Genomic DNA, 24849 nt, shown 5'->3' with positions numbered 1-24849 from the left:
CCACCAATCACAGAGGGGACGCGAAGTGCATTGTGGGTCTAGCAGGCTGGAGGTTGCTAGCTGTTTGTTGATGCAGCAGGTAATGTAAAGTAGCAACACTAAGTACAAAATACTCATTTTTTTACTGTGAGAAAGTTTTTCTGTCGATAGTGTTTGTTGTCAACGTAGCAACAGCGCTACGCGACTGTTATGTTGCATTACATGGCGGCGTGTTAACGAGGAAGTTAACACAAGAAGCTTAGCTTAGCTTAGCCGAGCAGCCAATGTTCATTTAATGTTAGCTAACATTGTTATGTTGCCATTGGTGCTGTGATGGGTGAATGGTTTGCTAGTTTATATTTTAAAAAAACGCAGAAAATTTGCTGTATCATGTTCATTTTTCTCACTTTAAAATAGTCAGCAACAACTAGGATGGATGGATGTGACTGGCTTGGTCTTCCGTTTACAAACAATGGAGAAGCAGGCAGCTTCATAGATATAAAACACATTTGGAAACGATGGAAATAGTGTGTTGGAAGTTAATTTGTCTCATTTTAAAACTTTACAATTGATAGACACTACATACTTAAAGGCTTTACCTAGCTAACATTGCCCACGTTGAGCCTTCAGCTCACCCTCAATACTGACAACATTTCCATTGTGCATCATTCATAATATTTTATTCTAGGTATTTATGTTTAACGTAGAATAATCCAACAGGAGTTGAACCATATAATAGCATAAAAGAAAAACCCAAGTAAAAAATAATGTAGATCAAAAATGTATTTACTTAGTTACTTTTTACCATTTGAATTGCTGTTGTTTGCCTGCAAAATATGCCAGATATCTAGTCCAACAACGAATTAGATATCAGTAATGTATATCGACTGCTTATCACGTACCAGTGCACACCCAAGAAATCTGGTGTATTGCACTGAGAAATCTTGGCTTTTGTGTGTCATTTACAGTATACCTCCCAGAAACTGTATTTTAAGTCATTATGTGTCATCAACGTGAGATTGAAGAATGATATATGATTTTTGGCCTTTTAATGGCTTTATTAGAGGACAGCTTGAGATATGACAGGTAACGGGATGAAAGCGAGGGGGGATGACATGTAGCAAAGGTAGGACTTGAACCCTGGGCCGCTGCAGCGAGGACGCAGTCTCTGTACATGGGGTGAATGCTCTACCAACTGAGCTACTGTGGCACCCTAATGTTGAACTTTTTACTTTTCTTTTTAGCTACTCTGCTGTATTTATTTCTCCCCATTCACTATGTAAATGACATTCTTCTCCATACTGGTTTTCAGATGCAGCCAATGTCTGTTTTTCTTGGAATGAAGCTCGTAATAAAGACAAGTTAGCAGCACACGATGGATTCCTCTGAAGCAGAGGCTTTAGCCCACAGTGAAAGAAAAGAAGACATCGCGCCAAGCACATCAAATACATTAGGTCCAGCAGAAGATGGACCAAAGCCAAAGAAGGTGTCTCGGAAGAGGACAGCTGTTAAGCCTACTAATGCAAAAGCCAAGAAGCATAAAAAGGCCAGAGTCTCCCGGCCTGCCCAGCTTGGCTACACTGTCCACCAAGGGGAAGACATGCTTCTTGTCATATCGAGTACTACTTCTCAGTATGGTGAGTCAGCCTGGACTCCCCCAAAGAAGGGAAGCAAAAAGAAGAAGAAGCTAACTAAAGGAAAAGTGAAAGCTGTCCAGATTAAGAAGAAAAACACACCCGCTGCCAAGCCTAAACTGGTAAATAATCCAGTTGCAGAGGAAAAAAAGGACACCAATTTGTTCGTGGCACAGACATCAACAGACCACAGATGGGGTCAAAGTCTTCCAGAGGAGGTGCTAATCAATATTTTTCAGATGGTGGTTGTCCAGGATGGTGCTGTACCATTTCTATGCAGGTAATTAACACGTATTTGATATGTGAAGACTTAAAAAAAAACGACCTTTAACTGGATATTATAGTTTCGCATGATCATGTTGTTTTACATTTTTGCAAAACTATGTAAAAAGAAATAGTACATGGGAAGAGTTTTGTCTGTGTAAATGTAGAACAAGTTTACACATTTCTTTTCATAACATCGATCTTGTTATATCACAAATGATTCAGTAAACATTTACAATATCATGATTATGATTAGGATTGTTATTATTTTTTTCATTAATTTTCTTAATTAGATTTATTTTTTTATTTGTGAAAAATGCCCATCACAATTTGACAGAGCTTGTGACATCTTAAAATTTCCCTGAACAGGCAGTTACATCTGCTGCTAAACAGTCCAAAGGCCAAATAGATTCAGTTCTCTACCAGATAAAACCCAGACGACCTGCAAATATTCATTTGATTTCAGTGAGTTTTTGATGTTTTAGTGTAAAAATGATGTATTGAATATCAAAAGTGTCTCAGATTTTCTGTTGATTGGCTAATCTATAATTGACTAAATGTTTGAGCTCCATTTTTGTTGTATAGAGATACCAGTGCTGTGTCATAGATTCCAAACTGAACTAAATCTCTTGTTTTTTTCTCCTCCATGTCTCCTCTGATGTAGGGTGGGCAGAGTCTGTCGTCTGTGGAACGCTGCTGCCTCCAGTCCGGTCCTGTGGCGTAAGGTGACTGTAGGTTACTGCTGGATTGCACCAGGGAAAACCCAGCTACCTAAAACTGAGAAGAGGATTAAGGAAACTTTTGATTGGCTGACACAGAACAGGTCAGTTTAATGAAGATGTTTAACATGTGAGCTGTTTTTTAATTTGTGCTTAGATGTCTTGGACTTTTAATACCAGTATCAACGTGAAAATGAAATAATAAACTGTAGTTCTTGTTTTTTAGATTCTCTCAGCTGCGAGACTTCTCCCTCTATCACTGGACGAAGAATGTTGGCTATGCAGTCGAGGTCAGTCATCAAGACCTGATATCTGTCATTTTCAACTATTGTTTTATAAGCTACTGAACTGAAATGGTTAGCCGATTAATTTTGGTAGACCTTTTATTGTTTCTGGGGGGGGTTTTTCATCAGAAATTGCCAGATATTTCTATTCTATTCCTTTTGGGTTAATGATTTTTTCATTTTTTATGTTGTGATCAAATTTAGGTTGTTGCACAGTTCTGCCCTCACCTTCGCTCCCTCACACTCTCCCACTGTACGGGCCTGACAGCTACAGCCTTCCAATGCCTCGGTCTGCACAGCCGGGCTCTGCAGAGTATAAATCTCCAGTATTCAGAGGTACAACGCCTTCAACCAGCTCATTAACATTCCTTGTAGAAAATTTGATTTATACAAGATGTTTCCAATGAGAGCAGCTACTGTTTTGCATTAGTGGTCTCTGTACACAGGACAATAAAAGCAAAGGCAAAAATCCAACAGTTAGACAAACAGTCCAATTTGATACACCAGACACAGTTATCAGTACCCAGCAGATTTCATTGTCAACCTGCTTGGTTACATATAGAATTGTAGATTTGTAGGAAACATGTTTTTGCTCTAGTTTCAGGTTGAGGGACTCCTGGAGTACCTCGAAAATCATGGGAGCCAAATCAAGCAATTTTTGTTCACTCATGGTCTAAAGAATGACAGATTTCTGACTGCCATCACCGTAAGCCCCCTCTTTTTTCTCCATTGGTTCTTTTAATGTATTCATAACACACAGCCTGATCAAATATTGAATTTGTTTTGCCAGAGGGGATGCTGTCCTGATTTGGAGCTGTTAGAGGTCAACACAAAGCTCAACAGTAAAGACTGTGAACTTCCTGTTTGCATCCAGGCTCTACAGACGGCATGCCCTAAACTCAAGGTAAAAAAATCAAATATTTCCGAGCTCTTTGCCAGTGTGATTATTGTTCCTTTATAAAAAATGTAATGTGACTTACAAATGTAATTTTATGTTCATGTGTCTGCCTTAATTATGCTGCTAAATAAATTAAGAAACTGGTCATCAAAAATAATTAATTTTTCAGCTCTAATTCTTCATTCTACAAGAGCTGAACTATGAATCGATTAATTGATTGCAAAATGAGACATTTGAAAATGCCACCTTAATCTCTGACAAAATAGGCCAAATAGTCCAAACAGGCATTTTTGAGGAAATAATCAGCTGTCAGTGATACATTAGCCCTTTCCATGTTGTGTGTCAGTGTGTAATGACTTACCGTGTCCATGAAACTTAAATCTACGCCTGTTGTACTTTTCATCAGACCTTCCGGATGCTGAATGTCCGACCTCTGCATAAGACAATGCGTAATGCCGCTGATTCAGTGTTAGGCTTCCCATTACTGGAGGAGCTTTGTATCGCTACCACGTCTTATTCCTACATGACCGACAAAGATTTGTGGGAAATTCTCTTTGGCTCCACAAGGCTGCGGGTGCTGGACCTGCGAGGCTGTTCGCGAATCACACCATCTGGTCTCGCAACACTACCCTGTCCTGGTAGGGCTGAGTTATATGATTTATACTTTGGGTAACTTTGGTCAATTTCATATAAGTTTGTTTTAAAATGTATTGTATTTGTATGTGTATTTGGGGCCTATAATGAAAAGCTTAGTTTGGTATTTTCATATTTAATCCACAATGGCCTGAAAATGTACTAGAGGTGTAGAAATACTTATTTTTTTGTACTTAGTGAGCAACTACACAGAAGTATAGGAATTGCTTTGAATGTACTAATGAAACACCCATCTGTGTTTGAATAATCAGTTGTCTGAATTTGCATTCGAAAAAACCCATGTATTAATCAGTGCTTGCGTCATCTTCTGTGTGTGATTTTTGCAGAGCTTGAGTGTCTGTTCTGGGGACAGTATTTCAGCAGCAGTGTTGGGCTGTCATCTCCTAAGGCGGGGATTCACATGGTGACCCAGAAATGGTGTCAAACACTGCAACAACTTGACCTTGCAAATCAGCTCTTCAGTAAGGAGGACTTGGAGATCGCTATGAGTCACCTCGCTCAGGCAACCGAGGCAGATACCCTGCGTTCACTCAACCTGAGTGGGACCAGGATCACACCACCTGCCCTCAGGTATTCAATGTATAGTTTTACCTCATAACTCTACCGGTCTGAATAATCCAATTCACAAAGAGCCAACCCTTTTGAGAGACAGCACAAACATTTTTTATCTTTCAAATGATTTCACAAGTCTTTATCTGAACTGTATTTTGCAGGTCTCTCATCGGCCAAATGACTGCTCTTAGCTACCTCAATCTGTCATCCTGCCGTTATCTTCCAAGAGGATTGAAGAGAATTTACCGGGGCCAAGAAGACATTCGCCAACTGTTGGACAAATTGGACTAGTTCACATATTCATTTGACTCCAGAAATCATAAACTGAACTACAAGGCAAACACAGATGTCTTAAAACATGCCTCTTTGCAACTATTTAGAACTGAAGAAGCCAGTCCAGTTGCCTACCATAACACTTAAAAGTCTTTGTGGATAATGTTGTTTAAGTAATTTGGATATTTTATCCTCTGGTGCTTTTGTAAATATTGTTTTGTATATACACTGTTCAGACAAAACATACAGTTCATGCAAAGGCTGTCTTTATTATTCATAGAGAGCTGAAATGAGAGCTGGTTTGAAATACAGTGAGAAAACCTGTTGGTGCTGTTAATGTCGGTAAGAGCACTGTCGATATGACGGGTTCATTTGCAAAAACAGTTATCTCCTTTTTGATTAATTTGCCTAATCCTATTTTTTTTTATTTTGTTTGTGCACACCATATCACCAGTATCAATCAAGCTGTTGTAAGTTTGTCTCAATATCCCAGATATTTTAACTTTTCATAAAATGCTTTTTGTTTATTGTGAAGTTGAAGTAATATCAGTCAAACTGGTGTTGGTTTATTCATTTCAGGAATGTTTTCATTTGTTTTTGGAAATGAACTCCTCACAAACCTACACCAGCCTTTCTTGAATGCAATTTTTGACTCTTTTTTTTTACACCAAGTTACAATAATTCCAGACTTAATGTTCAAGATGTCACTATAAAGTTGGTAATATAGTTTATTTCCACTAGAGAGTGCTGTACCACCAGGCTAAATGTACAGAATGACCAAATGGAGCCTGTCTTGCTGTGCTGTTGTTAGAAACTACAAACTATCTTTTATTTGTCTGTTGGATTAGAAGTATTATAGGTGTTTCAAGAGCTCTAATTTCTTTCCAACCAATGCAAGGACTCTTCAACCTCGAATTTAATGTACAGTATGTGTTGTGCTGAGTTAATTAAAATATATCAAGATCTGTCTGATATGTTTAAGCAAAATTGTTGAAATGAAGCCAAGATTTATTATTTGTTCAAATCTTTCTTATTTATTGAGCCGTACAATGAAACAAAAAGACCAAGAAAGGTTATCCAACAATGCAAAAAAAAATGGCTGGCTTCCGGGCTGGCTTAAGGCAGGCCCAGCAAAACTACATTCACTACTCACATTTGGCATAGTAAGTAAGCAACAGAGGTTTGTAAGAAAAGCTATAAAGCAGTAAATGTAAATCAACTTTAACTCCAGTCTACAGGTCAGGTAAAAATAGGCTGAACCCCAATTAGTTGAGTCCAAAAGTCCAACATGGTTTATACCACATTTACTGCGATGTACATTATGTATTCAATGAAGCTCAGAATTGGATAATTACAAAGGGACTGGAAACAAGAAAACAACCTACACCACAGATAAATGTATGGTACATTTCAATGTTAACTCATGAGAGCAAGAAGGCTGTTTCACAGCATACATTGCACATATTAAACACAGGTAAAGTCTCTTAGTAGAATCATATGGTTATTAGAAGCTTATCCAAATTAAACAGTCAGTGCCCTTGCTCTGGTTTCGTGTGTGCTGGCTCAAAAGGTTAACTGTGCTCATGGTAACATGAAGGTGAACCAAAACACCTATTTCTATAATGGCTAGAAAGTTTTCTTGGTCTTTTTTTCAACCATGCCTAGACAGGACAGCACGGTACAGTACGAATGTATTTTTATCTCCAGATATTCTTTTGGACTACCTGAAATGCATTGAAAAGAACAACAGACAAAATAATACTAACTGCGACTTAGGTAAACAAAAAACCTCACAAATCAAGCAAAATGCAAGAATAAAAGCTCGTGGAAGGGTTTTCTTTCTATCGCTTGTGCAGGGGCAGTAAGCTAAGGCCTGTGATGGGATCTGTGATGCACCTCTCAACCAGCTGGAGATAGGTGAGGTTCTCTTGAGTGTTGGGGTCAAAGAAGCCCTTGGTGTCATCATCAGCGTCAGACAGAATCTGGTTCATTTCCTCATCAAAGTAACCTCTTTGATATGCCACCTGTACAGGCACTCTGTGACTGTACACTGGATCAATTATACCTCCTGTGGCAATTTGAGCTTCAAGGAGGCGAATTCCATGATCTTTGACAATCAGATCTTTTGTCAAGGCCTGGAACAAGGAAATTATGTTTCCAGTGTAGTGATCTTTGTATCCTGTAACTGCTCTTTCTGCTGATAGCAGTTTGTTTTTCCACTCACTGCCAACTACCCTATGAGCCACAGCTTCCTCGACAGAAAGTTTTTTGTTATTCACTGGGTCGATGACAAAGCCAGTGGCCGCTTGGGCCTCCAGCAGAACCAGAGAAGTACCAGGAGTCAGCAGACCTTTGCTTTTGGCTTCATAGATACTCATCGTCTCTTCGGTGGACTGCAGGTACACCCCTGCGATGCAGTTAGTTCCCTCTAAGTACTTACGTACTGAGTCCATTTCACTTACTTCTGTCACAGTGACTTTTCCAGCACTAAGATCTTTGTAGAGGTCCGCATCAATGATTTTTGATTCAAGCAGCTCGGTAGCGGTGACATCCTTTCTGATTCCATGGAAATTTTTACCTTCACTTGTCTCTGTGGTTGTAGTGGTGATGGTTGTTGTTGTTGTGGTGGTGGTGGTGGTCTGCTTCTGAATGATTGTCAGGATGATTTCCAAAAAGCGTTCAATTGTGATTGATCCAGACTTGAACTGCTGCACAAGCTCTCTCCTCTTCTCCTCTGTGATGTGTTTGGAGTAGAGCAGATCCCACAGAGAAACTGTTGTTCCTTGATACTTCCCTCCTGCTTTGGTTGTTGTTGTAGATTTCAGAATGAGTTTTGTTGCCTCATCAACAAAGAAGTAAAATTCTCCTTTCTTTATGATCACCAGTAGACTAAGGCCTGTGATGGGATCTGTGACGCACCTCTCAACCAGCTGGAGATAGGTGAGGTTCTCTTGAGTGTTGGGGTCAAAGAAGCCCTTGGTGTCATCATCAGGGTCAGACAGAATCTGGTTCATTTCCTCATCAAAGTAACCTCTTTGATATGCCACCTGTACAGGCACTCTGTGACTGTACACTGGATCAATTATACCTCCTGTGGCAATTTGAGCTTCAAGGAGACGAATTCCATGATCTTTGACAATTAGATCTTTTGTCATGGCCTGGAACAAGGAAATGATGTTTCCAGTGTAGTGATCTTTGTATCCTGTAACTGCTCTTTCTGCTGAGAGCAGTTTGTTTTTCCACTCACTGCCAACTACCCTATGAGCCACAGCTTCCTCTACAGAAAGTTTCTTGTTGTTCACTGGGTCGATGACAAAGCCAGTGGCCGCTTGGGCCTCCAGCAGAACCAGAGAAGTACCAGGAGTCAGCAGGCCTTTGCTTTTCGCATCATAGATACTCATCGTTTCTTCGGTGGACTGCAGGTACACCCCTGCGATGCAGTTAGTTCCCTCTAAGTACTTACGTACTGAGTCCATTTCACTTACTTCCGTAACAGTGACTTTTCCAGCACTAAGATCTTTGTAGAGGTCTGCATCGATGATTTTTGATTCAAGCAGCTCAGTAGCGGTGACATCCTTTCTGATTCCATGGAATTTATTACCTTCACTTGTCTCTGTGGTTGTAGTGGTGATGGTTGTTGTTGTTGTGGTTGTTGTGGTCTGCTTCTGAATGATTGTCAGGATGATTTCCAAAAAGCGTTCAATTGTGATTGATCCAGACTTGTACTGCTGTACAAGCTCTCTCCTCTTCTCCTCTGTGATGTGTTTGGAGTAGAGCAGATCCCACAGAGAAACTGTTGTTCCTTGATACTTCCCTCCTGCTTTGGTTGTTGTTGTAGATTTCAGAATGAGTTTTGTTGCCTCATCAACAAAGAAGTAAAACTCTCCTTTCTTTACGATCACCAGTAGACTTAGGCCTGTGATGGGATCTGTGACGCACCTCTCAACCAGCTGGAGATAGGTGAGGTTCTCTTGAGTGTTGGGGTCAAAGAAGCCCTTGGTGTCATCATCAGGGTCAGACAGAATCTGGTTCATTTCCTCATCAAAGTAACCTCTTTGATATGCCACCTGTACAGGCACCCTGTGACTGTATACTGGATCAATTATACCTCCTGTGGCAATTTGAGCTTCAAGGAGACGAATTCCATGATCTTTGACAATTAGATCTTTTGTCATGGCCTGGAACAAAGAAATTGTGTTTCCAGTGTAGTGATCTTTGTACCCTGTAACTGCTCTTTCTGCTGAGAGCAGTTTGTTTTTCCACTCAGTGCCCACTACTCCTTGAGCCACAGCTTCCTCTACAGAAAGTTTCTTGTTGTTCACTGGGTCGATGACAAAGCCAGTGGCCGCTTGGGCCTCCAGCAGAACCAGAGACGTACCAGGAGTCAGCAGGCCTTTGCTTTTGGCTTCATAGATGCTCATTGTCTCATTGGTGGACTGCAGGTACACCCCTGCAATGCAGTTAGTTCCCTCTAAGTACTTACGTACTGAGTCCATTTCACTTACTTCTGTCACAGTGACTTTTCCAGCACTAAGATCTTTGTAGAGGTCCGCATCGATGATTTTTGATTCAAGCAGCTCGGTAGCAGTGACATCCTTTCTGATTCCATGGAAATTTTTAACTTCACTTGTCTCTGTGGTTGTAGTGGTGATGGTGGTTTTTGTTGTGCTGCTGTCCACTTTTGTTTCTGGTGGTTGGCATGTGACTACTGATGACACTGAGGTTGTTGTGGTCTGCTTCTGAATGATTGTCAGGATGATCTCCAAAAAGCATTCAATTGTGATTGATCCAGACTTGAACTGCTGCACAAGCTCTCTCCTCTTTTCCTCTGTGATGTGTTTGGAGTAGAGCAGATCCCACAGAGAAACTGTTGTTCCTTGGTATTTCCCTCCTGCTTTGGTTGTTGTTGTAGATTTCAGAATGAGTTTTGTTGCCTCATCAACAAAGAAATAAGACTCTCCTTTCTTTACGATGACCAGTAGACTAAGGCCTGTGATGGGATCTGTGACGCACCTCTCAACCAGCTGGAGATAGGTGAGGTTCTCTTGAGTGTTGGGGTCAAAGAAGCCCTTGGTGTCATCATCAGGGTCAGACAGAATCTGGTTCATTCCCTCATCAAAGTAACCTCTTTGATATGCCACCTGTACAGGCACTCTGTGACTGTACACTGGATCAATTATACCTCCTGTGGCAATTTGAGCTTCAAGGAGACGAATTCCATGATCTTTGACAATTAGATCTTTTGTCATGGCCTGGAACAAGGAAATTGTGTTTCCAGTGTAGTGATCTTTGTACCCTGTAACTGCTCTTTCTGCTGATAGCAGTTTGTTTTTCCACTCAGTGCCCACTACTCCTTGAGCCACAGCTTCCTCTACAGAAAGTTTCTTGTTGTTCACTGGGTCGATGACAAAGCCAGTGGCTGCTTGGGCCTCCAGCAGAACCAGAGAAGTACCAGGAGTCAGCAGGCCTTTGCGTTGGGCTTGATAGATGCTCATTGTCTTGTTGGTGGACTGCAGGTACACCCCTGCGATGCAGTTAGTTCCCTCTAAGTACTTACGTACTGAGTCCATTTCACTTACTTCTGTCACCGTGACTTTTCCAGCACTAAGATCTTTGTAGAGGTCCGCATCAATGATTTTTGATTCAAGCAACTCAGTAGCGGAGACATCCTTTCTGATTCCATGGAAATTTTTAACTTCACTTGTCTCTATGGTTGTAGTGGTGATGGTAGTTTTTGTTGTGCTGCTGTCCACTTTTGTTTCTGGTTGGTGGCATGTGACGATTGATGACGCTGAGGTTGTTGTGGTCTGCTTCTGTATGATTGTCAGGATGATTTCCAAAAAGCGTTCAATTGTGATTGATCCAGACTTGAACTGCTGCACAAGCTCTCTCCTCTTCTCCTCTGTGATATGTTTGGAGTAGAGCAGATCCCACAGAGAAACTGTTGTTCCTTGATACTTCCCTCCTGCTTTGGTTGTTGTTGTAGATTTCAGAATGAGTTTTGTTGCCTCATCAACAAAGAAGTAAAACTCTCCTTTCTTTACGATCACCAGTAGACTAAGGCCTGTGATGGGATCTGTGACGCACCTCTCAACCAGCTGGAGATAGGTGAGGTTCTCTTTAGTGTTTGGATCAAAGAAGCCCTTGGTGTCATCATCAGGGTCAGACAGAATCTGGTTCATTTCCTCATCAAAGTAACCTCTTTGATATGCCACCTGTACAGGCACTCTGTGACTGTACACTGGATCAATTATACCTCCTGTGGCAATTTGAGCTTCAAGGAGACGAATTCCATGATCTTTGACAATTAGATCTTTTGTCATGGCCTGGAACAAAGAAATGATGTTTCCAGTGTAGTGATCTTTGTATCCTGTAACTGCTCTTTCTGCTGATAGCAGTTTGTTTTTCCACTCGGTGCCCACTACCTTTTGAGCCACAGCTTCCTCTACAGAAAGTTTCTTGTTGTTCACTGGGTCGATGACAAAGCCAGTGGCTGCTTGGGCCTCCAGCAGAACCAGAGAAGTACCAGGAGTCAGCAGGCCTTTTCTTTTGGCTTCATAGATGCTCATTGTCTCATCGGTGGACTGCAGGTACACCCCTGCAATGCAGTTAGTTCCCTCTAAGTACTTACGTACTGAGCCCATTTCACTTACTTCTGTCACCGTGACTTTTCCAGCACTAAGATCTTTGTAGAGGTCTGCATCAATGATTTTTGATTCAAGCAACTCGGTAGCAGTGACATCCTTTCTGATTCCATGGAAATTTTTAACTTCACTTGTCTCTGTGGTTGTAGTGGTGATGGTGGTTTTTGTTGTGCTGCTGTCCACTTTTGTTTCTGGTGGTTGGCATGTGACGATTGATGACGCTGAGGTTGTTGTGGTCTGCTTCTGAATGATTGTCAGGATGATTTCCAAAAAGCGTTCAATTGTGATTGATCCAGACTTGAACTGCTGCACAAGCTCTCTCCTCTTCTCCTCTGTGATGTGTTTGGAGTAGAGCAGATCCCACAGATAAACTGTTGTTCCTTGATACTTCCCTCCTGCTTTGGTTGTTGTTGTAGATTTCAGAATGAGTTTTGTTGCCTCATCAACAAAGAAGTAAAACTCTCCTTTCTTTACGATCACTAGTAGACTAAGGCCTGTGATGGGATCTGTGACGCACCTCTCAACCAGCTGGAGATAGGTGAGGTTCTCTTGAGTGTTGGGGTCAAAGAAGCCCTTGGTGTCATCATCAGGGTCAGACAGAATCTGGTTCATTTCCTCATCAAAGTAACCTCTTTGATATGCCACCTGTACAGGCACTCTGTGACTGTACACTGGATCAATTATACCTCCTGTGGCAATTTGAGCTTCAAGGAGACGAATTCCATGATCTTTGACAATTAGATCTTTTTTCAAGGCCTGGAACAAGGAAATTGTGTTTCCAGTGTAGTGATCTTTGTACCCTGTAACTGCTCTTTCTGCTGATAGCAGTTTGTTTTTCCACTCGGTGCCCACTACTCCTTGAGCCACAGCTTCCTCTACAGAAAGTTTCTTGTTGTTCACTGGGTCGATGACAAAGCCAGTGGCAGCTTGGGCCTCCAGCAGCACAAGAGATGTACCAGGAGTCAGCAGGCCTTTTCTTTTGGCTTCATAGATACTCATCGTCTCTTCAGTGGACTGCAGGTACACCCCTGCGATGCAGTTAGTTCCCTCTAAGTACTTACGTACTGAGTCCATTTCGCTTACTTCTATCACAGTGACTTTTCCAGCGCTAATATCTTTGTAGAGGTCCGCATCGATGATTTTTGATTCAAGCAACTCGGTAGCAGTGACATCCTTTCTGATTCCATGGAAATTTTTAACTTCACTTGTCTCTGTGGTTGTAGTGGTGATGGTGGTTTTTGTTGTGCTGCCGTCCACTTTTGTTTCTGGTGGTTGGCATGTGACGATTGATGACGCTGAGGTTGTTGTGGTCTGCTTCTGAATGATTGTCAGGATGATCTCCAAAAAGCGTTCAATTGTGATTGATCCAGACTTGAACTGCTGCACAAGCTCTCTCCTCTTTTCCTCTGTGATGTATTTGGAGTAGAGCAGATCCCACAGAGACACTGTTGTTCCTCTGTATTTCCCTCCTGCTTTGGTTGTTGTTGTAGATTTCAGAATGAGTTTTGTTGCCTCATCAACAAAGAAGTAAAACTCTCCTTTCTTCACAATGGACAGCAAGTTAAGGCCTGTGATGGGATCTGTGACGCACCTCTCAACCAGCTGGAGATAGGTGAGGTTCTCTTGAGTGTTTGGATCAAAGAAGCCCTTGGTGTCATCATCAGCGTCAGACAGAATCTGGTTCATTCCCTCATCAAAGTAACCTCTTTGATATGCCACCTGTACAGGCACTCTGTGACTGTACACTGGATCAATTATACCTCCTGTGGCAATCTGAGCTTCAAGGAGACGAATTCCATGATCTTTGACAATTAGATCTTTTTTCAAGGCCTGGAACAGAGAAATTGTGTTTCCAGTGTAGGGATCTTTGTATCCTGTAACTGCTCTTTCTGCTGAAAGCAGTTTCTTTTTCCACTCAGTGCCCACTACTCCTTGAGCCACAGCTTCCTCTACAGAAAGTTTCTTGTTGTTCACTGGGTCGATGACAAAGCCAGTGGCAGCTTGGGCCTCCAGCAGCACAAGAGATGTGCCAGGGGTCAGCAGACCTTTGGTTCTGGCTTCATAGATGCTCATTACTTTCTTTGTAGATTCAACTCTCACACCTGCTATGGAGTTTGTTGCTCCAAGGAACTGTTGAATCGATTCCATTTTGTTAACATTGTCTTCAGTCACTTGCCCTTGAATAATCTGTGTGAAAAGTTCCTTTGAGATAATCTTTGACTCATACAACTCACTGGCTGAGACCTGCTTTCTTAGTCCTTTGAACTTTCTTTGTTTGGATGACACCTCTGTAATGATTACAGTGAGTATTTCAATGATCTCCTCTATTTTCATGGTCCCTGTCTTGTACTGTTGTATGAGCTGGCCCCTTTTTTGTTCTGATATGTATTCAGAGAGCAACACTTCCCACAATGTCACCTCTTTGTTTTTAAATTTTCCTACATTCATGGCAATACTTGTGTTTTTGAAGTCAAGCTCTATTTTCTCATCTGTGTGAAATTCGTGGGATTCCTCTCCATGCAGGGGTAGAAGTAGTAGCCCAGTTTCAGGATCTTTCTCACACCGCTTTATGAGCTGGAGGTAAGAGAGGTTTTCTTTGGTATTTGGGTCAAAGTATCCCTTTGCATCATCCGTGGGGTTCAGCAGAATTTTGCTTGTTTCTTCATCGAGACAACCCTTTTTCATCGCAACATGAACAGGTAGTCTGTGGCTTTGATTCGGGTCAATTATTCCTCCAGTTGCTATCTGTACTTCAAGAAGACGAATGCCATCGCTTCGTTGAATCAGCTCTTCGTTCATGGCTTCAAACAGGGATATTGTTGTATCTGTGAATGGATCTTGATAGCCAGTCACAGCCCGTTCAGCTGAGAGAAGTTGCTCATGGACATCTGCTCCAATTACTTTCTCCTTTGCTGCCTCGTCAACAGCATAGAGCTTGTTTTTGATAGGATCAATGATCCATCCTGTTGCAGCCTGCGCTTCAAGCAGTTCAAGGGCAATGCCAGGTGTCAGAAGATCTTTCTTTTTTGCTTCATATATGCTCATTACTTCTTTGGATGGATAAACCTTAATTCCAGCGATGCTTCCGGTTCCCTTCAGGTAGCCTCTCACAGGTTCCTGTTGGGTGACTGCTTCAAGAGTGAGTTTTCCTTCTTTCACCTGTTGGAATGTTTTTGCATCAATGATGTCTGAATCCAGTAGTTGTTGTGCAGAGACAGGATTTCGCAGTCCCATTACCATTTTGAGATTTTCAATCTCCTCCAGTTTGTCAATGGTGGAAATCACTGATGTGATTATGGTTTCTATGGTAATCTTCCGTGTTCTGTATTTGTCAGTGAATTCAAACCTCTGTTCTTCAGTGAAGTACCCAGAATGAATCAAGTCCCAGAGGGAAACTGATTTTCCCGAGAAGCGTCCTGCAGAGATGCTCACAGTTGTCTTTTCAAAACACTGCTTTATCTCTGTGTCGGTGTACACTTTTGACTTTGTTCCTGTAGCTTTTCGTGTGTCATTCATTGGCAGGAGAAACAGTCCCGTTTCCGAATCTTTGACACATCTACTCAACATCTCCATGTATGTCAGATTGTCTTGTGTGTTTGGGTCAAAAAAGCCCTTTGTGTCATCACTTGGGTCGGACAGGATTTGATTAAGATCTGTGTCAAAATAGCCTTTTCTGTATGCAACCTCAAGAGGCAAGTGAAGACACTTCAAGGGATCAATGATACCACCTGTAGCAATCTGGGCCTCAAGTAAACGGATGCCATGCTGCTTGACGATAAGATCCTTTTTCAAAGCTTGGAAAAGTGAGATCTTTTGATCAGTGTATGGATCTCTGTAACCAGTGACGGCCCTCTCCGCAGACAAGAGCTTTTCATACATCTGTGGACAAATGACCTTTTCTTTGAGAGCTTGTTCCACTGTGAGTTTTTTGTTATTCAGAGGATCAACAATGAACCCTGTGGCTGCTTGTGCTTCAAGGAGGCAAAGGGCAGTCCCAGGTGTGAGAATGCCAATTCTCTGTGCCTCATAGATGCTCAGCTTCTGATTGGAGGGTTGCAGTATCACCCCTGCCACACAACTTTTTCCTTGTAGGTAGGCTCTCACATTGTCCATCTTCATCACATCATTGCTTGTCATCTTTCCCTCGACCAAGCTGCTGTATGTTTTTTCATCCACAATTTCCAGCTCCAACAGGTCCACAACTGAGATATTTCCTCTGAGACCTTCAAAGTTCAGCCCTGCTTGCTTTTTAATCTCTTTGCTCTCAATGATCTCTATGATGGTGACAATGAGTTGCTCGATGGTGATTTTCCTTGACTTGAAGAGCTTGAAGAACTCCTGTCTTTTGTCCTCAGACAGATACTCTGAATTGATGATATCCCACAGTGTTGTGTGCTTGCCCTTGAACCTGCCATACTTAACAGTAACTGTTGTTGTTTTGAACACTTCTCTCATATTATCATCTATGTTTATTTTCTTGTCTTTGCTTTTGAGTGGCAAGAGGCACAGACCTGTACTGGGATCTGTGACACATCTCGCCATGAGTTGCAGGTATGTCAGGTTCTCGTGGTTGTTGGGGTCAAAGAATCCTTTGGTATCATCACTTGGATCATTCAGGATCTGATTCATTTCCTCATTGAAGTATCCCCTCTTATAGGCCACATGGACAGGAATGCGATGGCTGTTCACTGGGTCAATGATCCCACCAGTGGCAATTTGTGCCTCCAGAAGTCGAATTCCGTGGTCTTTTATGATGAGATCTTTTTGCATGGCTTGGAACAAAGAGATTGTTTTACCGTTGTATGGATCTTTGTACCCAGTAACAGCTTTCTCTGCTGAGCGCAGCTTTTGACAGACATCAGTCCCCACAATCTTTGCTTTGACAGCATCATCCACTGAAAACTTTCTGTTACCAATCGGGTCAATGATGAACCCTGTTGCTGCCTGTGCCTCCAGTAGAATAAGAGCAGTTCCTGGCATCAGCTTTCCTTTTTGTTTTGCCTGGTAAATGGTCATGATTTGAGAATCAGGCAGCAGGATACCTGCAATGCTGTCTTTCCCCTGTAGGTACACGTTTATATTTTCATCTTCAATCACTTCCTTCACTGTTATTTTCCCCTTTTCCAGATCCTCCAGAACCTCCTTACTGATGATATCTGCATCCACTAGCTGTTTGGCTGTGACAGTTTCTCTGATGCCTTCAAAAACAACATTTGTTGTTTTCACAGTCTTTTCTATGACTTCCAGAACCATTGTGATGATTGTCTTGATATTGAGCTTCCCTTCTCTGTATTTTTGAATTATGTCTGTCCTCTGGTGCTCATCGAAGTATTCTGACATGAGGAGTTCCCACAGAGATACTGTCATCCCCATGTACTTCCCACATGTCACTTTCACCATCTCCTTTTTGAAGGCCATTTTAGTTTGGTGATCAATGAAGTTAAAATTCAGCCTGTCTGACTTCTCAAGGAGAGGCAGGAGGCACAGTCCAGTGATGGGATCTGTGACACACCTTTCCATCAGCTGAAGATAAGTTAGATTCTCTTCTGTGTTCGGATCAAAAAACCCTTTCGTGTCATCCCCTGAATCCTCGAGTATTGTGTTAAATTTTTCATCAAAATAGCCTCTCTTGAAGGCCACTTCTGTGGGGAGTCTGTGACTGTTGATTGGGTCTATTATTCCACCTGTAGCGATTTGCGCCTCAAGTAGGCGGATCCCGTGTTCCTTGACGATGAGGTCTTTTGACAGTGCTTGAAACAGGGATATAGTTTCACCTGTGTATGGGTCTTTGTATCCAGTGACTGCCCGCTCAGCAGAAAGCAGTTTTGCATGATATTCTGGGCCAAAAAGTTTGTGCTTAATGGCTTCGTCCACAGAGAACTTTTTATTTTCAACAGGATCAATCATGAACCCAGTCGCAGCTTGTGCCTCCAGTAGAACAAGAGCTGTTCCAGGCATCAGTATGCCTTTCTTCATGGCTGCATAAATGCTCATCCTCTGATCTGATGAAAGTACAGCAATGCCTGCAATACTGCCTTTGCCCTCAAGGTATTCTTTCACTGTTTCCATCAACATCACATCCTGTGTTGTGGTTTTTCCCTTCTGTAGGTCATCATATGTTTCTTTGTCAATGATCTTTGATTCAAGGAGTTCAGTGGAGGAAACCCCTCTTCGTAGACCTTTAAAGGTGACGCAAACAGGAAGGAGCAGCAGGCCTGTGTCAGGCTCCACAGTGCATTTCTCAAGGAGGTCTTGGTAGTTGAGATTTTCTTGTGAGCTTGGATTGTAGAACACTCTAAGCTCAGACACCTGGTTATCTAGGAAACCTTTTTCATAGTAGCCCTTTTGAATCGCAGATTCAACTGAGAGATTTATCTTCTCCACAGGATCAAACAGGCCTTGTGTGGCTATCTGTGCCTCAAGCAGCCTCAACCCATAATCTCTTGGAACTAAATCTTTCTGCATAGCTTGGAATACAGACACCATTTGGTTAGTGTAGGGGTCTACATAGCCACTGACAGCTTTCTCTGCTGTGAGGAGTTTCTCTTTCATCTCTGGTCCAACTATTCCCTCTTTAACAGCATCTGCAACAGGAAGTATTCGATTGTTTATCGGGTCTATGATGCCCATTGTGGCTGCTTGCGCCTCAAGCATTGCTAATGCTGTTCCTGGCTTGAGAAGACGTTTTTTCATGGCTTGGTATATTGTTATCTTCTCCTTTGTCTTCTCCAGAAATATGCCAGCCACAGGTTTGTGGACTTCTGTGTGGCCATTCTGCTCCACCTCTTGACCCATCTTGACCTAAAGAGCTGTGTGACACAGAAACATTAGCTTAAATTGTTTAAAATATTGCATGCATTGTCTGTTAGTAAAATATATCCATATGTCCACCACAAATTTGTAGATATGGAGATTCTTATTAAGAAACTGCATTGTGTTGAAATTATACGCAATGCCTTACAATCACAAAATGCACTCAGTTACCACTCTATTGTATTGTTTGGCTAAATATGTGCATTTTGTACTGTATTTATAGTTATTTCTAGTCTTTAGTAGAAGCGAAAGTCTAAATGTATTTTTGGCAAAGACTAATATGGTGTTCACGATTTGGAGTAAGATAACTTTTACAGTACATGGTGCATCATCCAACTTTATATCAAACCTTTTAGCTTCCTTATGAGTCTGTCGGTGGCCTCAGGTCTTCGGATGCTTCTCACCGTCCAGGATAAGGGCGATAAAGACCAAAGATACCCTGGATTTTATGGTCAGAGTCCTGGTGCTTTGAAACACTGTTCCTGTGGAGATAAGGCAAGCAAAGTGTGTTTTATTATATTGTTATCGTTTATTATTTGATCCTGTGATTGTTTTATATTTCTTTTTTTATCGTGCACTCTAAGTCTTTATTACTCCTGTGTATTTTGGTTCATTTACTTTAAACTCCAGCCAGAATCAACACAGACATAATTATGTCTGTTATGTTATTGATACAACACTGACGGTGTATATGGTACACTTAATCCAATACAGATGATTTTTTCAAGTGTTTCCAATTTGACAGTACAGGCTTCCTTTTGCACAGCTATAAAAGAGGGACTGTCTAAGACATAAATATAACACGTTAATATTTTTGATTCAGTTAAATATTTAAAAAACTTAAAAAGTACTTTACAGGAAATGTAATTACATTTCAACTGAGGCCTTTGTTCACATCCCTGTTAGAATTTAAGCACCTTAATGTAAATATGTTTTGAATGCACAGTCCAAGTGACAATAGTCCTTTTTTTATACACCATTTATGCATTAGTACATGGTGCACATAGATAAAAATGATTGTAATTTAAGCTAAATGTTTCTTTTAATTTCATCTTGTCCCTGTTAAGATTATAAATGAACTCTCGGCCAGTTCATGGACGAGTTTCTCAAACATCATCATTTATTTGCTTTGGCATGAAACAATGTAATGCTTCAAAACTGGAACAGCCAGATACCCAGTGTTGTAACAACTGGCATGGAAACACAAACATTATGCAATTCTTAACCCTATTCTCAAATCCAGCTAGTCAATAACTTTGTCAGTCTGCCGTTTAGTTCAGAGCAGGTAGTGTACAGTTGGTGTGTCACAGCTTGACAAAGCTGCCTGCTGCAGCTGAAATGGTGTTAATAAAGCAAATGTTCAGTCAGTGTTCTTTCACATGTTCAGACCTGTAGTTTATTTCTCATACTATCCTGTCAGTCACTCCTCTCATGCATTATTTTCTGGGGCTGTCAGTCAAGATATCTGCTGTTCTCATCAGCTGGTCACATCTATCCAACAGCAAAAAGACATGCATGCAGACGTCCATGCTGCTATAAATACGCACCCCTCCACTCCCCATCACCGCCGCCGATTACAAAAAGTCCCTGCAGAGTGTTGGTGCCAAAGTGCCATTATCAATTATCATCCTTTTGTAATGAAAATATATCTGTATTTCAATCACTTCTCACCTGTTTGAAATAAGAAGAGTGCAAGTGAACCAGATCAGTGAGCTTAAAGACACTAACAAACCCTCAGGGCCCTGACACACCAGGCCGACACGGATTTTTTGGGACAATTTTTGCTGTTTGGCCCTTGTCGGTGGCTTAAAATTAAACAGTGGTAGTATCTTTTTGTATGTTCTTAAGAAGTTTATCTGATTTGGATCCTATGAATAAAAAAGGTTGAAATCAGTAGAAATTTCGAAGATACAGTATTGTATAAGACTAACAAAACCCCCCATAACATTAAAGTTTGAACAACCAGTACTGAAAAGCCACCACATAAAAATAATTGGTAAGGAGAATGCTGCTTTCTATAAACCTGAGGCGTTTTCCACCCCTTGTGTTGATAGGTTAGTGCCTGTGTTTTATGTGATAGATGACGTAATACTCTGCAGTAGCAGTGAATACAATCACTCTCAGAAAAATGGGTGTGGAGGGTTCAGGAACATAGACAAGGCTCTTTTCTGCACATGATTATTTCTATATGCTACTGTGGTGATGTAATTAATCACCAGCTGCCATACAAGCATTTTTTCACAATAATATGTGAGTACCATGTAGTTAAAAATACTGCTCTCTAATCTGAGTGGACTGAAGGTGTGTACTGTTTTTAACGACATGCAATGCAAAGCCAGCGAGGTCACGATGTTGCAGTTACAACAACGTGGTTATGAGCAGCTACAGGCCAAGTAACACAAACTTCTTCTCGTGTAAGGTGACTGAAGCTTTTCTATTTGTACAACAGCAGCAGTCAGGCGGTGCAGCAGTATCTCTGCTGTTTGAGACTGACACCCGCTTTGTAAATGTTTTTAAAGATGATGCACATTCAATTTACATTTATTGCACCGTATGATTTGCTTATCATGTCGTAAAGGCTCATACATGATCTGTTTAAAGTTGAAGAGTTACGACAGTGTTAACATACTGTAGCGTTTCCTGTTCTCAGGGTGCAGTTAGTACTTTGTCAAATTCATTTTACCCTGAAGGAGACTCAGTACTAGGAAACTAATCTCTGATGTCCCTCCCATCTACATAATATATAAGGGGGGAGAATATAAGAACCACCTCTGACTCTAATGCAGACCAGTATAGCACCATTACAGACACATTATCTGATCTGGTATTCAGGATTTTTCCCATATTGTAATTGTGTGTTTTGTTGAGAGAATTTGTCCAGTTGAGAGAAAATACATGAGTTTAAAAATGCACTACTGTGGCTCTGATGCAGCTGCCAATTTCTATCTGCAGTCATCACTCAGTGTTCTGCCCACAACACTAGCTGATTGGACACATGCCATGAAGTAAAGCCATTAAAGAAAAAGTTCAGCCAAAGATTAAAATTGAGTCTTGAGAAAACTTAACATATAAAAGCTCCATACAACTCGTCTGGTGTAATCCAAGTCCCCAGAAGCCCCGAGATTGATTTGAAAATTTGTTATTTACACCCTTTTTCAAGCTGAAGTCTTCACTGTAGTGGGTGCATGAGCTCATCTGCGTGTCAAGGCTGTAAATAACGTCTTTTCAAATTAATTTGGGATTTCTGGGCTTCCGGAGACTTGGATTACGCTGGACAAGCAGTATGAAACCATTTTATGTTGTTTTTTTTATGTTTTTAAAACAAGTCCCCATCTACTTCAGAATACTTCTGTCCAACCAACAGTCCAAAATCCAAAGATATATCATTTACTATCATGTTAAACAACAAAATATTGTCCTCAAAATAATTAAGGATCCCTTTCCTGTCCATCAACAAGTCAGTGAAACATCAGGGTTTTCATTCATTCTTCCAGCCAGCAAAGCAAATCCAATTTGACCTGATGTTTCATTACATAAACGTCTAATAACTTTTCTTTTTTAAAACTGGTCCACTGACATTGATTTACTGAAGAAAGTGAAACGTTGTCATCGAAGGCATCCTGGCTTCGACAAGTCTTTAAGGCACATTAGCTTCACGCCTGCTTGTCAGAATGAGTTACTCGTTTGCTTCAACTTCGCCAAGAATCTGTCTAAATGTTCAGATTTAACAGCTGAACAACCCAGTGAAGCCGCTGCCTTTGTGCCTCGAAGTAAAACAAGTTGAAGAACAAGATTAACAGCACAATGCAAATCACCTGCAAATCACCTCACCACCTACAGTACGCATGGCTCATTGCATCATCACTGACACTGCGGTGCATTCTTGACACAATTTCAGCAGTCGAAAAACTGGGTAACGCTTTATAACAACCGTCATCAATAAATGGTGCAGTTATGGTTAATTTAAGTCACAGCTAATGTTTATGAACCTTTACCATTGCTTAACAGGGCTTTCCACAAGGATATGTGGTTGTCTTTCTGTTGCCACTATTCCATCATGAACGATGGGCATAACAGAAAACATGTAACGGGATTACGTAATTTGGATACAAAGAAAGGTAACTGTATTCTGTTACAGTTACAATAAAAACAGATGTATTTGGATTACAAATACATTCAGTAAAAAATGAGATACTAACAGGACTTTAATTCAGAATGATCATCAACCTCAATCATCATCAATTGGCATATGTTTGGTATTGAGGTAATCCAAAAGTAACAAAGTAATCAAGTTACATTACTTTAATATTGATAACAAGTTATATCTTATTTGTTTTCTCGAGATTAGGAGTCATTTATGCTGTTATCACAGAATTACAAATGTTTGTTTCCCGAGATAAAGAGGTCATTTTCATGAGATTAACAAGAAACAGGAAAACAACATTTGTTAGTCCTTGATAATGACACAAATAACTTTTGATCTTGACAAAATGTAACCTGTTATCACGGGAAAACGGAGGAACTAATATGTTTGACTGATCATCGTTTAGGGCTTTCGTAGAGGATGTCCAAAATCTGTGTAATCAATACCTTATCTGTAATCTTAATGAGCCTTGTCACCATTGTTTTTGCTGATATAAGTAGTCGGTTGTTTGGCTGGCAGCTGACTTAATGAATGTTTCACTGTTTGTTAACAGTGAAAGAAACATTAACTAAAGTTTGATTAACTATATGCACCTTTTATTAATGGTTGTTATTAGAAAGTGCTATCAAAACTGGAATGAATGAGGTAATGGAGTATCGTGTAGAGTTAGGTAATAGTTTCAGCACCTGTGGAAATATATGCTCGTCATTATGTGAGACAAAAGCCTCTGGGGATGATGTAGACACTGTGTTCAGACTTGTCACAAGGCTTGTGAGGTCTACTTTGTGCAAAACGTTATTTTTACAAGTGCGGTCAAAGGTAATCAGTGAGGAATGTTTGCTTTCCCTTTTTATCAGAAGGGTGTGGGCTGACAGTGCAGCAGGACAGAGTTAATTCTTCACTTCTGGCTTTCACACCATTATCTCCTCTACATGAGCCACACAAAAGCAAACAAGCCACAGTTTTAAAAATGTGGTTATAACACCTCCACTAAAAGAATGAGCCTTTCTTTGGTTCTTTTCTTTTAAAGCTTAGAAACAAATAAAATTAAAAAAAAATCTCTTACCTGAAGTTTCTGGAAAGTCCCAGTCTCTTCAGCGCTGGTCTGCAGTCGGTCTCAGCTGGTATCAGAGATATTGGGGAGTTCCCAACATCTCAGACGTATTCCTCTGTGCTCACGGTCAGATATACAGCAGGTCCAGCTGTTAAGTCCCTCCCCTCCTGAGGAACAGCCTCCTCCAACCAGCCTGTGAGGGAGTAACGGCCGGAGATCTCTTTGCACTGTGCTCAGGATGCCAGGAATTCCTTTAGACTTCCTCAAAACTGGTCTATTGTGCTCTTACACAATAACGGCGAGCTAATTCCTATCTAACTGTCCTGTAAGTGTGCAGATTATAAAACTACGATCAAATATAATCCTTAAAGATGATTCTCTTGAACTCTCTTTGTCTATATATGTCGATGTACAGTAAATGATTTGTCTCCTCACAGTATACTGAAAGTGAGCGGTGATGATTATCTCCCTTATCTAAGCAGCCGGGTTGTGACAAGCGGAGCCGGATGCCCCCGAGTTTAAAGGGAGCTTTTGTCTTTGTGTGTGAAATTCCTTCAGGTTTGGCAGGTTTTCAAGCGTGATTAGCAAAGACTCACCAGGTCGGGGGAGTCGGGCCGAGGGTATCATCAACAGTAAAAAGTCTCCTGCATCACAAAACAGACAACCTGAATGGAAAACAGCTGTTACTGGTCGCATAAACCAGATGCAAAGACATTAGTCACACGGTAGTGACGATATTGAACTCTTACATTGATTGATGACTGACTTGCAAGTAGGAACAGTTTGAACACATGTTGCCTTGGGGAAAGTGACAACAGGTGAACATGATGTTCAAAATCAATAAAGTAATACATTTTACATCTACAGGTTTGTTCTCCAAAAAGGTTCATTGAAATAATTTGTGAGCTTCTTCAGTCCTTGTGAGTCGTGTTTTCAG

At 41.0% G+C, this 24849-nt stretch overlaps 2 protein-coding genes across 2 annotated transcripts; one reads left to right on the top strand and one right to left on the bottom strand.

The window, feature by feature from the left end:
* Window positions 1-20: 20 nt before the first annotated feature.
* On the top strand, window positions 21-6225 carry fbxl6 (F-box and leucine-rich repeat protein 6). The gene is made up of 10 exons (XM_073483027.1): window positions 21-79; window positions 1292-1893; window positions 2542-2700; window positions 2823-2886; window positions 3085-3216; window positions 3479-3586; window positions 3671-3784; window positions 4185-4416; window positions 4759-5002; window positions 5146-6225. Exons 2-10 carry the CDS (start codon window positions 1355-1357, stop codon window positions 5273-5275), a joined length of 1722 nt encoding a protein of 573 aa, XP_073339128.1. The 5' UTR covers window positions 21-79; window positions 1292-1354; the 3' UTR covers window positions 5276-6225.
* A 39-nt stretch (window positions 6226-6264) lies between these two features.
* eppk1 (epiplakin 1) lies at window positions 6265-23984 on the bottom strand. Its single transcript, XM_073483026.1, has 3 exons — window positions 23925-23984; window positions 19064-19196; window positions 6265-18710 (listed from the first exon to the last, which is right to left on the bottom strand). Exon 3 carries the CDS (start codon window positions 18694-18696, stop codon window positions 7099-7101), a length of 11598 nt encoding a protein of 3865 aa, XP_073339127.1. The 5' UTR covers window positions 18697-18710; window positions 19064-19196; window positions 23925-23984; the 3' UTR covers window positions 6265-7098.
* Window positions 23985-24849: the final 865 nt, after the last annotated feature.

Source organism: Pagrus major, chromosome 16, assembly GCF_040436345.1.
Source record: "Pagrus major chromosome 16, Pma_NU_1.0".
In the NCBI taxonomy this organism is placed as follows: domain Eukaryota; kingdom Metazoa; phylum Chordata; class Actinopteri; order Spariformes; family Sparidae; genus Pagrus; species Pagrus major.
The sequence above is the reverse complement of the archived record's forward strand: the minus strand, read 5'-3'. Positions and strand labels throughout refer to the sequence as shown.

Bases quoted from the DNA above. Each gene is read 5' to 3' on its own strand.
- eppk1 (XM_073483026.1), bottom strand. From the start codon at position 18,696: ATGGGTCAAGAGGTGGAGCAGAATGGCCACACAGAAGTCCACAAACCT.
- fbxl6 (XM_073483027.1), top strand. From the start codon at position 1,355: ATGGATTCCTCTGAAGCAGAGGCTTTAGCCCACAGTGAAAGAAAAGAA. The intron at 3,587-3,670 runs GTAAGCCCCCTC...TTGTTTTGCCAG, and splicing joins GATTTCTGACTGCCATCACC to AGGGGATGCTGTCCTGATTT. The intron at 4,417-4,758 runs GTAGGGCTGAGT...TGATTTTTGCAG, and splicing joins CGCAACACTACCCTGTCCTG to AGCTTGAGTGTCTGTTCTGG.